This window comes from Nycticebus coucang, chromosome 17 (assembly GCF_027406575.1).
Source record: "Nycticebus coucang isolate mNycCou1 chromosome 17, mNycCou1.pri, whole genome shotgun sequence".
NCBI classification, from domain to species: Eukaryota; Metazoa; Chordata; class Mammalia; order Primates; family Lorisidae; genus Nycticebus; species Nycticebus coucang.
Window position 1 is genome coordinate 26,604,941 of NC_069796.1, and position 18,608 is coordinate 26,623,548.

The 18,608-nt window shown below is 41.2% G+C and overlaps 1 protein-coding gene across 1 annotated transcript in view; it reads right to left on the bottom strand.

Moving 5' to 3' along the window:
• Positions 1 to 8,501: 8,501 nt before the first annotated feature.
• FBN2 (fibrillin 2) overlaps positions 8,502 to 18,608 on the bottom strand; it is a 267,961-nt gene continuing 257,854 nt past the window's right edge. The window contains exons 63-65 of the mRNA XM_053567017.1: positions 14,198 to 14,429; positions 12,501 to 12,672; positions 8,502 to 10,462 (exon numbers count right to left, since the gene is read on the bottom strand). Of these exons, the coding sequence (XP_053422992.1) occupies positions 10,088 to 10,462; positions 12,501 to 12,672; positions 14,198 to 14,429 (779 nt within the window). The 3' untranslated portion in view covers positions 8,502 to 10,087. The remainder of the gene's footprint in view (positions 10,463 to 12,500; positions 12,673 to 14,197; positions 14,430 to 18,608) is intronic.

Sequence of the window (18,608 nt, forward strand, 5' to 3'; positions counted from 1 at the left end):
GATCATCTTTTCAAGAGGTTTTTTTTTTAATCAGACCCAGGCGATGCTTAAAATCACAACTCCTGGTTTCCAAGGCCAATGCTCTAACCGCCCAGCTACAGTGCTCAGCCTTTTCAAAAAGGTTTCAATGATAATTAAAAAAAATAGTTAGTGGTTTCTTTATGGAGACCTTAAACAGACACATCATGAATTGAAAATAATCAACTATTGTAATGCTACACATATGAACACTTGTAGTTCGGAAAAAAATTTGCAGTACAGTCTTACTTGAAATGGACTATATCTCAAGCAATGTAGATGACAGTAGAGATAGCGTGTTTGGAAATCTGCATTAAATGATTTACACACCTTTTGGGGGCAAGGCACAATTGTAAGAGGGACTCTCCTAACAAATGCAATCAGTATAACCTGGTTTCTTATACCCTCAATGTATCTCCAACAATAAAAAAAAGTGAAGTACATATATAGGTCAATAATGTAGGCAAAGGATTGAAATAAAATTGGTTTATAAAATATGAGTGTAGAAAAATAAAATCTTTTAAATAAATATAATTGATTTAAGTAATTTTTGAATAGGTATATAACTATGTTGATAAACAGAAATGTAAGTTATTATTTTCTAAAATTTCTAGATTTAGCTTAGCCCCTTTCTCCCTTCCTTCCTTCCTTTCTCCCTTCCTTCCTTCCTTCCTTCCTTCCTTCCTTCCTTCCTTCCTTCCTTCCTTCCTTCCTTCCTTCCTTCCTTCCTTCCTTCCTTCCTTCCTTCCTTCCTTCCTTCCTTCCTTCCTTCTTTCCTTCCTTCCTTCCTTCCTTCCTTCTTTCTTTCCTTCGTTTGTTTTTTGACTTCGTCTCACTCTGTTGCCCAGGCTCCCTGGTGGCATAGCTCCCAGCAAACTCAAACCCCTGGGGTCAGGCAATTCTCCTGCCTCAGCTTCCCAAGTAGCTGGGACTGCAAGCACCTGCCACAACACCCAGATAATTTTTCTATGTTTAGTAGAGGCGGGGGGGGGGAGGAGTCTCACCCTTGCTCAAGCTGGGCTTGAACTCATGAGCTCAAGAGATCCACCTGCCTTGGCCTTCCAGAGTGCTAGGATTATGGACATGAGCCACTGCACCTGACTTTTCTCTCTCTCTTTAATAGTCTCCACTGGGAAAATAGGCGGGGTTATTTCATATTCAGGCACGTATGTGGTATCTTGGAGGCTTGTGAGGTGGCTGCTGTAGGATGTAATCATGCTTACACATTTCACCCCATCTCTGCCTAGTCCACAGTGTTTCCAGTTTCTTCTTTCAAAGAGTGAGTGGGTGATTAGATTCCTTGCAGGGTCCATGGCCACACAGATAAAACTGTATAGAAATGGCCGCTATTAGAATGACCCAGGGGGACACTGCCATGGTACTGCCTCTCATTTCATCAGCCCTCCAAAGACACTTAGAGGAAGTGAGGGAAGTGGCTGTTTGTAATTTATGGACAAGATCTATGCTATAAAACAGAATTGCTTTCATTATCAACAGCAGAAAGGAACTTGTATAAACTTTCATGGATGTGGTTGTTATCTTTTCTCTATTTTGTTTTTGCTGTAAAACAAATACAAGGACAAAGTTAGACACATTAAGTAGATAAAAAACAAATTTAAAACAGACACCGGAAGGCACTTTTTTTTTTTTTTGCCTTGCTTGGAAAACCATTTGTGTGTAGTATGGCCAAGGAGGCAAGGGTGAAGAATTAAACTGCCAGGTTGCTGGAGAAATAGTTAGCTGACAGAATTGGCCTTTGGAGAAGCTGGCTCTTTAAGATGTGAATTGGTTTTGTGAGGCCAAATGCATTTATTTTTTCAAAAATGTCTTGTGTAATTATTTATTCTACACAAAGCTTCTCACGCATGCACTCCATCAGCCCAGGAAACAGTTTAACGGAATATTGCAGGAGAAGCAAAGGATGACAGCATGGAAAGAAACCTAATTAATTAAAGAGGCTGACATCAAGCCACAGCAGTTGATTTATCTCTCTCTTACTTAGCCAGAGCTGTTTCCACCCATCTTGGGGCTGTCAGGCCTGACCCTCGGTGCTAATGAATGGCGTCTCTCTTTGCAATTTTTCCTGGGACCTTTGTGAAATGAAAAGAACTAGCTCTTGGGCAGAGCAGGCACCACCCTCACCAGCACGTACCCCAGAAACAAAGAGGCCTGGCTGTGCTTTACCTCTCCTGCAACCAAACGCAACACAGTCCTGCCCAGCTCCATCCTGCAGAAACAAGAGATGGGGTGGATGAGAAAAAAAATGAATAAAAATGACAAAACTCTTGTGAACTACCAATCCATCCTGGCTTACTTATTCAGGGCATAGGAGATGGGACTGAGGATAACTTAGGAATTTTTCTTGTTAACCTCATTAAAGCAGCTGTCAGTCTATTTATTATATGACTCCATATAGTAGGCCCTGTGCTAGGAGCATTCCATAACTAAAATCCTCATAATGATTCTAAGGTAGAGTAGAGATTGGCCCAAGTTCTTTGGATGTCAGCAACAACTTATGCTGACAACAAAAATAATTGATTGCAAGGATACCAGATGGCTCGGAGAATTTTGGAAAAACTGTTCTTGGAAAAAACAGTTCTTTGGAAAAAAGTTCTTACCAAGCTTAGAAAATGGGATGGGTCAGTTCCTACGATCTAGATTTCAGGGACTGACTTACAGTTTGATTGGTATGACATTTGGATGAATGCAAAAGATGTTATGTGCTCTTGTGTTGATTTGCTTAAAATTCAAGTTCTAAGGAGATAAGACTCTAACTCAGGTGAGTAGAAACCCTTAAAGTCCTAGCATGACTGTATGTAATGGCGGTTGATAGCTACCCCAAACAAAATGGGTATGTTGTCACTAAGAGAACAGAGAAAGGATGCCAGAAATGTGAAAAAGAAGAAAGAAGGAGGATGAGGAGTAAAAGAAGGTTTGTAACACAATTTTTTATGCCTCAAAGTCTACCATTTCTCAGCTCTGCTCTGCTATCTATCATTTCAAGTTATAGCCAAGCGTATCGCAGACACTGGTTTGTCACTGCTTGCGACTAAGGTACTGAATTGAAGGAAGAGATCAAAATTGGAGGATGTGAGTAGATATGGATGGGAAAAAAGATGATTTGATGTTACTGGCAAAATATTCTCATAATTCCCTTCCCAAATACCGTCCTTTCTAGGCACCCTTGACACCCTGTCTTCTGGTTTTACTGCTACTTCCTCACTTCCTCTGTCTCTTGAATGTTCTGACAGTTCTTCGTTTTTCATTTCTAGTTGTAGGAACTTCCCAGGGATTGGGCCTAGGCTTTCTTTTCTTCATTAGTCCTCATCAGACACCAGTGATTGGCCATTAGCTATGGACTACAAGTTACAGTCCTCATGGCTGCGTCTGGCCTTCAGGGTTCTCATGCCTGGGCCTCACCCTTCCCAGTAATCTTATCTTTTATTCTTCTTGGTAATATCATGTAAGGCTCATGGGTTTATCTCTTCTTTGTGTTTCAATATGTCATCTACATTATGGCTTCCAACATTTTGTTCATGTTATTCTGTCTTCCAGGAAATTCCTTCTTACTCTCTGTATCCAAATCCACCTAATTCTACAAGGTCCAGCTCAATTCCCATAACTTCCAGGAGACCTTCTCCAGTAGTGCTAAGTTTAACTGCCACTCCCTTTCCCAGGGTGTAGGCCATTTGTCTGAGACATCTACTCTCATCTTTAAGCACACAGAATCTTATAACATTATGTGGTTATCTTGTTTCTCTGAGTCATTTGTAAGCTTTTGGAGGGCCAATCTTTTTACAGCTGAATGATAGATACCCAACAGATATTCATTTAATCAGCTTGTTGGCCAAATAAGAACTTTGCAACATCCCCCTTGGAAGAAAGATTGTTTTATCTCTTTCCCCAGCCATGATGCTACAGAAAACACAGCAGCTTTAGTCTAGGTTTCGATGAAGGGTACCCTCTTGGGCCTTATCCAAATTGCTGTCCATCTGCCCCCATAGCCTCTTCAATCTGCTCTCATCCTGGGTATGACATACAGGGCTCCTTAGTAAGGTACAGAAAGGCAGCATAAATCAAGAACGTCCTTCTGAACAAAGTGAAGATACCTCCAAAATGCTCCGCAGAAATCTGTTCAGAAGTTTTTCAGTAAGATGATGACTGTGAAATCATCCATCTTGGATGAGGTCCAAATCCCCATGGGGGTCCATATGTTCTGACTCTTTGGGGAGTCAGAATCCTCATTCATTCCTCCCTTCATACACTCGGTGACAATTTTCTGGCTTTGGCTCTGTGAAGTTTATCAAAATGAGTAAGACATAGGTCATCCCAGGGTGTGGTCCCAGGTGTTGGGGTACAGCAGAGGATCTTCGGACCCCGACTGAGTCCTGATACTTACAAAAGCATAGGCCTGAGGTTCTAAATGCTGTCCCATGGGAGATGAGTGGGGAAACCCTGGTCAGATAGTGCCAAGGAAGGAGGTGGCCGTGGGCGGAGGCCTATGCAGCCTAAGCAGACAGAGAGGCTGGTTTTTTTGGACATATTTTTAGGAATTGGCCATTCACAGCTTCTACTGTTATTTCTTCCACGGGAGCTCACACATGGAGCAGTGGTTGTCTGGGGGAAGGCTGTTAATGTTAATGTTAACTTGCCCTATAGTTTTCTCTAAAATTCATGGAAAGTGTTTTCCTGTTTTGCTTTGGAAAATGTCTACACTACATCCTGACATTTAATCGGCAGCCCTAATGGGGGTGACTAATGGGAGCTGTTGGTTCTTGGCTATTTCGAAAGTAAGCCAACTTAATCTAGTAATATCTTTTTTAGGCTCACAGGAAAAGGAAAAAAAAAAAAAAAAGACAATTAAGCAACACAAGCAACCAGTGTGCTTTCCTTAAGCATGCTTAGTAAAACAAACGTGTATGTGTTTTTAGAGTTTTGAAGGTCTGGTTTAAATAAAACGTTTAACCCTTTGAAAGCCAGGGCCGTAGTGTGTATTTTAAAAAGTACAGGATGGGGGCGGGGCCTGGCCTGTGGCAGCCGTATCTTGGCATTTCAGCCCGTGCACAGATCTCTGCTTTCTAACAGGGTGGGGCAGTTACACGGAAGGCGGGGTGAACAAAACAAAGAGCAGGGCTTGAACTGAGCTTGGAGCACATTTTGGGATTCAGGACAAGCCAAAACCATAGCAACTGGCCTGTATCTTTAGGATTTAAAAGAGAGCCACACAGGCTTACCGTGGAGTGGGAACATAAGTAGCACCAGGTTGCACCAGGCCACCAGGGTTTTGCTCTCATTTCCATGGAAACTAGAATTGCAATTAACTGGGTGGCAACTCGGGGGCTCATTTTCCTCACTTGTAAATAGGTGTAAGTTTCTAAAGGTCTTTCTTGCTCTGACATTCCCTGACAATAAATCACCCCAAAGGGATGATCAGATATGTCCATGTCCTCCTTGTGGTCAGTTTCCTGGGGTTTGTAGATGGGAGGTCTGGCCATTTCTGTGGCCATCCAGGCCTGTTGCCCATGATTCTAGTAAGTGCAGTGAGAGGTGGAGATCGTAAATGCTCATGATCACACCAGATTCTACAGTTTCTCTAGAGGTACAGTCCCCTTAGATACTCATCTTGGTTGCTATTTATCTGGATGTGTTCCTACAATCGCATGGGAAGGCGGTAGTTTCAGGGCTGTGCTTAGGAAGGGCTGTGTGGGGCTGTGTGGGCTCATTCTTCTAGGAGCTGTTATAATAACAGTGGTTAGGAGAAGAGGAGTGGCTGACAGTTACTGACCGTGCTATCTGCCCGGCGCTGTGCTGAGGACACTGCCTGCACTGTCTCCTTCAATCCTCAGCTCCACTGCAAGGAGAGATCACACTCGGGAAGAAACCGAGGTCCAGAGAAGCTACCTAACTTGTCCAATGAAATGGAATTGAAATGCCTGGTTCTAAATTCTGTCTCTTTGAATCATAAGAGGATATGATACTCAGTGCCTGAATTGCTGAATTCAGGGAACTCTACACTGCATTTTAGGACTATGGTGCTCTGTACACGTGAAGGATTGTCAAGAATTAGATTTAGAATCACGTATTCCTTCTTAAGCAAAGAAACCAAAATTTTGCATTTATTTGAGAAAGCAAGCATGCTTTAAAAAAAATATGGAAGCAGAAGTCAGTTATCAAATACAGGCTGGGCTGAGAGCACAGGCATGCTGACACCCTTACTTCCTGAGGGATGACAATGAATCTCCATTTTTCCCTCTAGAAGTGAAAGTTCCTCAGGTTTTCCCTTTACTTTTTTTTTTTTTAAAGCATTGTGCTGTTTTCCAATATTTCCCAATGGATTCGTCTTTGTTTTTAAAAAGCTTCCAGTAATCCCATCAAAGTCACAAAGACATGTGATTTGGGCTCTTTCTAATGTCTTATGTTTATGTCTTGAAGCATAAAAGAAAGTGGTTGCTTGAGCCCATGGTGAACGTTCTCTTAGGCACTGCTGTAATTCGGGAATACAAAAGGGCCACAGGCACAAAAGGAGTGAATGGACGTCATTGTCCTGAGGAGAAGGGAGATTTTCAGATTTCCAGTCTTGAGCAACATGAGGATTTCTGACCTAGTAAGTTGAACCATACGAAATTGCCATTTTCTAGGTCAGCTGTGGCCAAATATTGGCTGTTTCACGTGCTTCAATTTAACACACGAGTCAACTTGTTTTCGTAAAGGTTTGTCGTACTCAAATAGATTGATGCTTTCTACAGTTCTTAGTTTTAGTCCTCACCTTCAACCGCAAGCATTTATTTTGTGAACCAAGAAGGCGATTAATGCCCATCAAACCTTAGGGTATTTAGAAGGGAAAGAATGTCGCAATGACCCTGTTTAATATTCCTAGATAATGAAAAACGGCAGATGTTTGAATTGAGGGTAACCCTGATGTGTTAACCCTGAATTATTTTCGGTGTTCATGTGCAAACATGGCCAACTTTCATCTACCACATGGACGCAGCAAAATCAAAAGGTGCTAAACAGGATTAAATTTTTAAAACTCCAAATCTAAATAATAGTGGAAAGTGAATTCCTGTCAGCTGAACACCAAATTATTGTTTATTATTACTAATGCATGTACCAGCTGAATTTGGTTTATGTCTGGGCTTACATTTCCCTTTATTTTTCTGCAAGGTTTTCTGTAACTTCGCCAGGATAATTTCTGAGGCAAAAGGACAAATGGGAATGATAAATACACAATGACAAAATTTTACAAAGAGGTGGCCAACATGTAGGGGATATTTTATAAATATTTTGCAAAATTTTTAAATGAGTATTTTAGAAATAAAGGTACATTTAGCTATAATTTCCCATTTTCCTATGTAGGGAGAGTTTTGGAACACCCTGTAATAATACACACAAAATACCTTTAGCAGTTGGTTATTAGAAGTACTTAAGTTTGTCATGGCTGTGTCAATGTTCATAGTAAGAGAATCATCATAAAGCAACCAGAAGGTTCTTCCTAGAAGGAGTGTCTTGAAGTCCTTCTAGTACATTCTTCTGTGTAATGCTGTATAACACCCCAATAGTCTTTTATCTTCCATAAAGCAGCTAAAGATATGGATTCCCAAACTTCCTCAAGAGTGGGGTTAAAGGTAAACTAAGAGTGTTGTTGCTCAACATCCAAGACTCGAGTTAAATTTGGTTCCAGGTAATTTCATATTGCAATGCTCATGCTGTACCAATAATAGATGCCAGATGAAACTGAATATGCATGTTAAATTTTAAAGGATGCCCAGAGGCAAATACCTTTCTTATTTCATGCAGCTAATTTCTGATTGGCAAAGAACAGCATTAAGATCAGTCATAATATTTCCTTGTTTTCTTACTCCTTGGATGAAAAATTTAAGCATATAAATTCTTAAACCATGTATTGAATTAACTTCTAAGACTCATGGAAACATTTCTATGCTTGTTTTAGCAGCGTATCAAAAGAGGGTTAATGTGAAATAACTCGTTAAGTCCATCCATCTCTCCACTGAGTAAAATGTACAGCATTCTAAGAGAAAAGCTTTGGATTATTTTTGAAAATACCTTTTGGTCTGGGCTGTGCTATTGCTTTTGTTGAAAATCCCAGGTTCAAGAAAATTTCTACCTTAGAGAAGGAAGACTCTCTAAAAAGAATGTTTTGCTTCTTCATGGATGCTCTGGGTACTTTAACCTGAAGAAATTCTGTGCAGTCTCTGGGGAGACAGGTCCCAGGAACCTTAGAATCTATGCAGAAGTGAACCACTAATGGCCTTGTGTTTTTCAATTTTAATTTACTTCCCATTCTAAGCATCAGTGGAGTGCTTTTGCATGTTTCACAGATTGCACAACACTCCTTTATTTCTCTGTGAGTGCACCTGGCTGTCCGTTGGTTGCTTTAATGCAGCTCCTTATAAGCAAAGCCCCCAGCCCCTCCCACAAATACAACGGGGGTTGCAGTCCCATAAAACTCTCAGTCAGAAGACTACCCCAAAATAAGCTTTATTGCAAGAAAAGTGTCATATTTGATACCCGGACCTACAAAAACAAATAGAACCCCAAACCATAAGCTTTTTCCTCACAAACACTTGATTACAAATTTACACTCTTTCTTTTTTCCTTTTTTTTTTGTTTTTACTTATTAAAAAAACAAAACAAACAAAACCCCCAAACGCTGGATATAACTGGTTACTAATCTCTTTGGTCAGCACAGGTGTGAGAGGAACGACCGGCAATCTGCGTGTGCTTTGGCCATTTCACATAGGAGGTTTGGTCGCTGGTCCAGGGACAGACAGGTTCTTGAGATTGGGAACACGGATACATACTCTTAATTAGCACGTCCTGGAACATTATCTTTTTAAATGACTAAAAGCAAACTAAACATCAATTCATTGTACAAACGTCTTTCATACACAATAGGCTATGATAAAACAAGGCATATGGTGTATAACTACAGTATTAATGACAATTCTAAAAAAAAAAAAAATGGATTTAAAAAAACAACAACGACAACATATATTCCTTGGCTGCATGGCATGATTTGTTTGCACATATGGCAATCCCGAAATAGCTTGAACATAGTAAATGCACCATTGATCTAAGACAGCACCAAACACACAGAACGCCAGGTGCTCCTTTGCAAAGGAATGGCGGTTCTTCAGCTGCCTACAGCACCACAAGTATGCAGCGCCCCCTGGGTAAGAATGAGGTGTTGCGGGTAGCACACATGGTTCCTTGAGGTTAGGAGAAGGAAATACAGTACGGTTTGGCCTGCAACGCTAACGGTCTCACAAGCAGTCAAGGTATTTTGCTACAGTGGTTTGTGCTTCATCTTCCATTGCCTGGATGTGTCTGGTGATGTGAAATGTGGTCACCACGAGCTGCTCTGGCTTTGATCTCCTTTCTAAAGGATCTCAGGACATTCATGTCTTTTACGTTATTACACTGCCCATTCAGCTCTGTGAGGCTCTCTTTAAAATAATCAGGTGTGTACCAGTTGGGTGACTGGCAGAAAACCAAAGGAAACATCTCTTGAATCTGCTGAAATTTTTTTTCTTTAAAAGCACCACTAAAAGAAATAGCTCAAATTTATAAATCTAAAGAAAAACAAGTGAGTTTCCCTTTTTGTTTACATAGTTTGTTCATTTCTCCATATATTACTGCATTAAAAATAAATAAACATCTATATTTTTTTTAATTAGCAACTATAGCAAAATACCCAAAGTGTTACAGACTGCTAACAGGAAAAAAAAAAAAGCTCACATTATTTTTTGTGCATTTAGTGCCATATGCTGATCTCTTGAACATTTAAGTTTTTTTTAATATATTTTAAAATGAAGTTATATAAAAAAAAATTACAGTAACCACGGTTGCCTTTGTACTCAAATCTTTGGCCACACCAGTCTAAATTATCCCTCCCTGTGAGGGTCAACATTTAAAGTCTGAGACAGGGAGGAAAAAAAACAAAAGTCTTTTTTTTTTTTTCCTCTTTAAAATTAGTCAGGGACTTTTCAAATTCATTGGAAGGCTGGCTGGGCTGAGATTTGAGCCTGGAACCTGAGTCTGTGAAGGGTCAATAGAGCTGGATCTGCAGCCTCATCCTGAGAGCCTCCCCGAGTTCCCCTAGGAGGTAGTCATCCTCGTTGCTCTCTTCCAGTTTCTGAAGCTCCTTCTTTTTGTAGAGAGGGATGCTGGTGATTTCCAGTGTGTATGTGCCGGGCATGAGCTTCTTCTTGGCTGTGTGCAAGTAGCTGAGGCCGTTCCTTTGGTGGAGGCGGAAGACACCGTCATCGTTCCCTTGGGAGATGATGTACCGGATGTGGTTGTTGAGTGGCTCGATGGCGGGCCTCAGTTCCAGGATGTGCTCCTTAGAGCCAAGGCCAGAGAGGTTGAATTTCATGTTGACGGGGCTGTCCATGTCGACGCTCTCTAGGCTGATCTGTTCAACCTAGGGAAAGAGCAGGAAATGATCTGCCATAAGCTGCCCCAGCACCAGCCAAGGACTAGAGAAAGGACTATCGTCACAAGGACAGGTTGTACCCCTCTCCCTCTTTCTGCGTTCTCCTTAGGAGTAGTGGCTGTGAAAGAGGCTATTGTAAATTTCTGTCAGCTGGGAGGAAAGGTCAATTCCATGGAGAACGTCCTGTAAATCTTTATGACTTCTCACTCAGCCTTAACAAGGTAATTAAAGTTACAGGACTGAGCCTACAGAGTGTTCGTGTTTCAAGATTTTTTTTTGGATGAGTTTATAGGATATCACATTTATTAATAATTTTTAAACAGAAAATTAAAGAAATGATTGTAATTTTTTAAGTCAAAATTAGTTGTTCTGTTGTCCTACAGCAGGGCCTGTGCAGAGAAGAATCTCCATTCTGAAGCCTCAGCTTTGATTGCTGAGGCCCATGGATGCTGAGTGAGTTTTACTGGGAGCCCCTGATGCTACGCAGACCAATGATTTGTAGAGTTCTCTGGGCTCCAGTTTGAAGCAGCATTGGTAAAATCCAGTGTGGCAAGGGCCAGATAAACCAAGTCTGACTTGCTCAGAGAACTGGGAGGTGTACAAATGATATTTACATAAGACAGGCTAGAGTTCATAATTCTTTGATAGGGCACCTGTTCAGTAAGAACCCGGCTATAGTGGCCCCAGAGTTCCCCTCAGGGTTGAGGAACAATTATGCCCCAAGTGCCACAATGGGAAGGTTTCATAAGCAGAATTTTTGGATTTGTAGTTTTCAACTTATAACTGTCAAACATCAATCGAGCACATAGTCTACTTAAGGTTAATGTAACACTGGCTTATTTTTTTTTAATGTTTATTAATTTATTTATTGAATCAGTCAATATCACAAGAGCATCTTTTCTTTCTTTCTTTTTTTTTTGTTTTTTTTTGTTTTGTTGCAGTTTGGCCGGGGCTGGGTTCGATCCCGCCACCCTTGGTATATGGGGCCGGCACCCTATTCACTGTGCCACAGGTGCTGCCCCAACAACACTGGCTTATTATCATAAAATAGAATCATAAACTTCTTGGCTAGAGAATTCTGGTTGTGTAGAGAAGGAAAACTTCAGGTGTGTGATATTAATCAGTGACATGCACTGAACAGGTGGGCTGTACAGTAGAACCTCTGTAATTGACCTTGACCACCCAAGGGGTTTAATAAACTGGTCAACATCCACTAGTGGTCAACATAGTAGTTCAAACTAGGCCTTATGTGGTGCACATCCGGTCTTTGAAAATAGGGTGCACTCATAAAGAGGCGATCATTGTAGGGAAGTGGTCAACTATGGATGTTCTACTATACATACCAAGCCCTGTTCCAGGCATTCACATGTTTCTACTCAAGTAACCTTCCCATCCATCTTTAGAAGTGTTTTTATTCCCATTTTACAGATGGAAAAATTGAGGTTGAGGGAAGTTAAGTAAAGTGGGGAGGTCCATGGAATTATATTTAAAGCCAGGCAGTCTGTGGCCCGCCCCTTTAACCAGGCTGCCGAAATGTCATCAGGGAAAGGAAACACCAGGGCAAGCAATTCAGATCTTCAGTTCCTTATAAAATACAAGTTATTTGAAGACAAAAATTTCCATGCCAGGAATAACTATCATACGAAAAGTCTCAGAATATAAGACCTACTTGGCTGAAAATTAAAATCAGCCTCATGCACTAAACGTGTATAAAATGGAATTGGACAAATTCAAAGTAATTGCATTTTTGGGAATCATTTCAAAATAATTACTTCTTAGATGGACATCTTTTACCCTCTGGCATCAACTGAAAACTGAAGCAAAAGAAAATAATCTGAAGCTTGGTCTCCCCCCCCCCCCAGTCTTTGGGTTTTGGGCTAGTAACTCACAACTCATTTTAATTTCCCTGCCTTTGCCTTTTGGGGTGCATTTATTTACCCATTAAAATTCAAGATAGGGTTAACTTCACTCCACACAATGCCATATGGATGATATTTTGTGGCAAAACAAAGTGAGATTTACTCACAGCAGTGGGTTGAGGTTCGTGAACACTTCTCTTCTGCCTGCTGTCTTTCTTAGAGTAGCCGTTTATTTTGCACTCATAGCATGCTTCAGGGGACAAAGCGTTGTCCTCATCCACCTCTGTATCCAGTGACAGGTACTGCCCCTTGTTGAATCCCATTCCTGAGACACAGTGGCTATTTGTAAGAAGTAACGTGTTAGACTTTATCATTAACTTTGACCATAGTTTTCCAGTGGTAGAGCTAAGACATGTCAGAATACGAAACCAACAAACTCTAAGCTCATCAACAAAAACTTGATATTCCCTGTAATTTTCCCCTTCTATACTCAGTACATGAGATTTCTCCTTATTTTGAAACAGCAAAATTCTTCTAATGGTATAAGCCCTGGGCTTCCTCAGTTTTCAATCCTAATTAGAGAGAAGCACTGGATGTATTTAACTCAAGAAGGTAAAAGCAGGGTATGGATTTCCAAAGAGAGTGCTAAGAGAGGTGCCATTGTTTCATAAGCCTGAAGCCTGTGCTTGCTGCTGGCAACAAAACTCCCTAATTTAGTAATTCAGATTTCTGAACTAGTATTTTGGTTAGGAAACAGTCACTGCATTGGCTCTAACTGACCCTTGTCTAGACCAAGGCTTTGTTTTAAGTATTATTATAAACCAGTGTTGGGCAGACTGGTCCATGCTTTTAGCCCCACCCTGTGCACTGCTCCTTCTGAGGAAGGAGAGCTGACCGATGTATAAAGTCCCTTCTTCTGAAGTACTGAGCACCACTGCTCGGTAGAAGGATGAGAGTGGCCAGTCCCTCAGCCACAGCCCATAGGACTAGAGAAGGCAGCGCTGGTTGGAGGGAAGCCAGCCTCCCGGGGACAGGCCGAGGCTGAGCTGCTGAGAGGTGCCACACCAGCCAGGCCCCGTCCTCTCGCTGCAGTATAAAAGCCAGATGAGCAAAGAGAGGGACACACTCCTTCCTCAGGGACTGCTGTGCCAGGACCTGCCAGAATTTACAAAAGAATCTGCAGCTGGACCATTTCCACCTCACAGCTCAGATATCTATGGCAACACATGAGCTATATCTATATAAATATATATATACATATATATTTATTTATTATTTATTTTGAGACAGAGTCTTACTACTGCCCTGGGTAGAGAGCCATTGCAGCAAAGATCACAGCAATCTGCTCGAATTCTTGGGCTCAAGAGATCCTCTCCTGCCACAGCCTCCGGAGTATCTGGGACTACAGGTGCCCACGACCATGCCCAGCTAGTTTTTTATTTTCAGTAGAGATGGGGGTCTCACTCTTGCTCAGGCTGGTCTTAAACTCCTGAGCTCAAGTAATCTTCCCTCCTAGGCTTCCCAGAGTGCTAGGATTATAGGCATGAGCCATTGTGCTGGAGCTATATTTTTAAATATCTGCTTATCTCTGGTCTTGGGGCTGATCCTACCAAATCAGGCCATCATGAGGGGCAAAAGTGATAGTTATATCACTTGGCTATAACTATAGTTATAGTTCAAGTTTTATGATCTCTACCAAGGAAGTAAGCACAGGCCCTGTGACTTCTCGTGCTTACTGGCATACCCAGAAACCTCTGATCAGGACCCCTCCCTGCAAGGGCAGGTGGCCTGAATTCCCTGAGGGAGGAGAGGCAGCCCTGGTGGGCCATGTGTTCCATGTACAGGAGTGTGACAGCCACCTTACCCCTGTCCCACTCTGTAGTACCCGGGCGGGCAGCCGCAGAGGTAGCCCCCTTCTGTGTTGGAGCAGCCATAATTGCAGGGGTTCTTGGAGGAGGAGCACTCGTTCACGTCATGGCAGGCACTGGAGAACTGGTCGAAGGAGAAGCCCGAGGGGCAGGCGCACTTGTAACTCCCCAGCGTGTTGTAGCAGGAGGCTGAGCCACAGGCATTGGGATTGGAGCACTCATTTTCATCTAGAAGACAAAGCGAGACCCTCTTACCAGGGAAGGGGCAGCAGCAATCCCGCGCAGGAGAGCTGTGGTCTCAAAGCACTTATGATATTATGGGAGAAATAACTCTACAATTGTATTACTTTTTTTTTTTTTTTTTTTAACTCTGATGGCTGATTTGCAAAGCATATGAGCTAAAAACAATTCCCTCAATTATGGCTTCTAAAACCCCTTACTTTGCCCTTTTATATTCTGTCTGGTACTGTGTTTCTGGAAATGGTGGCGGCCCTTGGGGATAGATATCTGCAGTTTGCCTAATGAATAACTCCTCTATCCTCTTAACAGAAGGTTACTTCAAAAGCCCGTGTCTCAGGCAAACCCAGAGAGACAGAAAGTAAATGAGTTGCCAGAAGTTGGGGGTCTGGGGAAATGGGAAATGGGAAATGACTGGGTGTAGAGTTTCCTTTTGAGGTGATGAGAAAGTTCTGAAACTGGAGTTTTGATGGTTGCACAACCTTGGGAGAATATGCTAAAAACCATTTAACTGTGCACCCTTGGAAGGGTGAATTTTATGTATGTGGATTATATTTCAAATTAAGAAAAAACTACATCTCTACCTGGGTTTGTATCCATTCCCCCAGCAATTCCCCTAACCTTCATCGTAGACGATGGGGGAGTATATAAAAAAAAATCTTAAAACCCTAAATGAAAACAATGGCAATGAACACTTGTCCACGGGATCCACAGTCCCGACCACTGCGACTCTCTGGTGCAGACTGTGCCTTACAAGATGGGTTCCTGTCTAGTCATCAGCTGATACGCTGCTTTCCCTCGTTCAATGATTAGCCTTATACCGAACCTGCTGAGATCAGGATAACTGGGGGCCGTATTTTCACTTGCTATCATCATTTTTACAAATTTAAAGCCTGATCATGCTTTTAATTTTGGAGATTATAATTTTGTTGTTAACTGTCTGGCTGATACACTCGGCATGTGGCTTGACTCCGCTGGGCTTTATATAATCTAAATTTCCCCCTGGGCGCATCTCACATCTGTTCCGTGGAATTCTTTCAATTCCTGTGACTCCATATGGAAGCACAGAGCGTCTGTTTACCTGATATATGACAAGTCTATATTTCAGCCCATGTGGGGAAACAGGCCCATTTGCAAGTAGGGGATACGACAGCCAGGGCGGGAAGTGAGCGATCTGTAGTAGCTCAGTGAGATTTGGAAGATGCAGACACAGTCTCAGGGAAGAGGCCTTTCAGACAGGAAATTAGACTTCATTAAGTACACGATAGAGGCTGTTGGAAGGGTAAATGTTATTATGTCCATGTTTGTGCCATGATTATAGTTTCAGAATTCAGTGAGATCACTACATGTAGATTCCTTAATCATTGAATATAAAATATGCTGTGACTATCTAGTGCACGGAAATTCTTAGCCTTTATTACAAGGGAAGAAAGTGACAGTAGATAAATTCTCAGTATCTTGGCTCCATACGATGTAAATATAATTGCTATTTTACTTCTACATACAAAAGCCTTGGGTTTCTGCTGCAAAGGCTCCTCTGCTGACACTCAGATGTAGGATTTTCTCCCCTAAGAGGGAATCTAAGTTAGCTTATAATTTAATGAAATGATTCTGCTGAGAGTAAGGTATCAGACATTGTTCTGGGCATAAAAATCACCAGGTAAAGCCTGTTATTTGAATAAACTACATTTGAACATACCACTTACAAGAATATTTAAAAATGTGAATATCTTTGGCAGTATCATGATATACCTCATACTTATATGCAAAGAATGTATATCACGGTTAAACTTAAAGACTTAGACAAATATGTTCTTGTGTGAGCCACACTTTGAACTGACCCAAGCCTGATTAAGCTATGTTTGAATTATTCTGAAAAGACTATAAAAGCAACTGCTAGTTACTAACATTACATAACATAGCCTTCATATATTAAGATATGATTTTTCTTCCTCTGTCATTGTTACCAATATTGACATATTTTCAATTTTGAAGAATTATAATGTTTGGAAATAGTTGAGAATGTCCAATCTATGCCCCAGAATGTTATAATTCTGTGCGGTAACTGGAAACTTTTTAAAGTATTAATTTGTATGGAAAGCTTTTCTCAATATTATCACTTTTCGAGAACTTTTATTTTTCCTAAATTGGGGATAGTGTTAACATTGTAGGTGTACAATTCTATTTAAATCTGTCTGAATGAAGATTTAAACAAATCTTCATTTGTCAAATAAATAGTGACAAATAATGTCTGTGGCTTTTTAATTCGCATTTTGTCTTAATTCTTGCTCTTTCTCTCTCTTGTTGCCTTTATTGCTTCCTGATGGGTTGTTTCACTCTATTTCTGCCACACAATTGAGCTAAAATGCCAACTGTGTTATGTAGATTCAAGGCAAGAAGTTCAGCTCTTTTATTAAAGAACAGCTGGATTCCTCAATCCTATACAGTGAAATTTAGATTCTTTTAAAATAAATTCCTCCTGTGTCTTCTTGAGGTTTCCATTCTGGAAGAACAAGCTCACAAATTAATAACTATAATGGGGGGTATCTGCTCATCTATTTTTAGTCTTGGAATCATCTTTAAACCATTTGCTCCTCTGCTCAGAGTCTCTCCCGCGTGGAAGGCGTGCACACATGCGGCTGGACTCCCATGCCAGCTGCTCTGGGGTGACTGCCTTTCCAAAGCGCCCACCTCAAGGATCTCCTAGAGGGATATCGGGATGTGCCACACCATCTTGATTAAGTCAGACCGCGCCAAACAAGAGCCTCCAAGCTTAGTAAAAGCCTGTACAGCTGGCAGTGGCTTTTGCCCTAGATATTTATAGACAGAAATTTCAGAAAGCTTAATTGAGTTAATACTCCATATATGTTCCTGTTCTACTTATGTTCTCTTTAAAAACAAAAAAGTTCTATTTAAGCTGACATAATGTCAAATATTAGAGAATCATTCTTGTTCCTTAAGTTCCGTGGAATTAACCAAGAAGAGTCCACAGTACGTACTTAATAAAATGGTGGGCCTTATATTTTATAAGTACGTCAACACAATAAAGTGTTTTACATTATTTTAATAGCTATTTTTTTTTTTGGTAGAGATAGAGTCTCACTTTATCACTCTCACTAGAGTGCTGTGGCATCACAGCTCACAGCAGCCACCAACTCTTGGGCTTAAGCAATTCTCTTGCCTCAGCCTCCCGAGTAGCTGGGACCACAGGTGCCCGCCACAACACCCAGCTATTTTTTTGTTGCAGTTTGGCTGGGGCCGGGTTTGAACCCACCACCCTTGGTATTGGGCCAGTGCCCTACTCACTGAGCCACAGGCGCCGCCCTTTAATAGCTATCTTAAAAAACACCACTATTCCCTGTATTCTGAAGCCTGTGCCCATACTTTGCCTGTTAGGAAATCAATAAATCAGGGCATAACAAGTTTTGCAACATTTTCTTTTCTGTCAAGAGAAAAAAAAAAACTGAACTAAATTATGGAATTATTTTGATTGACAGGCTAATCGATCATTTTGATAATGCTCTAAAACTTTCCCCTAACTTCTTGATCAGTTATTGGTTTCTTCATTTCCCCATGCGTGTATTTTTGCATCTGTCTCTAAACTAAATTTATCTTGATCATTTTTTCTCAATTCACTAAGCCGTCATCAGAAATTTCTTTTAAGAAGACTGCAACGGATAAAATCAGATTAATTTATTTAATCACAACTGTACAGTATCTGAACAATGTGTGGTGCTGTTTAAGGCGCTGCAGAGGAGCAGAAGGCATCCTGTCGTTTCTCTGCAGAACCACCGTTCCCCTCTACTGCTCAGCTATGCAGCATCTAATGTCAAAATGTGTTCAACGGTGGCTCTGTGAAGGGCATTCAAATGTAGCCAAGAAATCAGGCATATGCTCAGTAAGTCAGCCTGCTGTTCAAGTTGAGAATAATGTTCTCTTTGATCAATCAGTCCTTAAAAGGAGAATTTCCATGAGTATTTTCAATGAAAGGAACAGAGCTGACCGCCCACATATTTTATGTTACAAATACTTCTGTCTGGAGCAGTCAACAATATCTGCTGTAACGAGGTACTTTTCCCATCTTACAATACTCCACATACTTCATTTAATCTAAGTGGCATGAGAGCAGAGACAGACTGCCCTCCTTAAGCGGATCTGAATTCCTTTCAA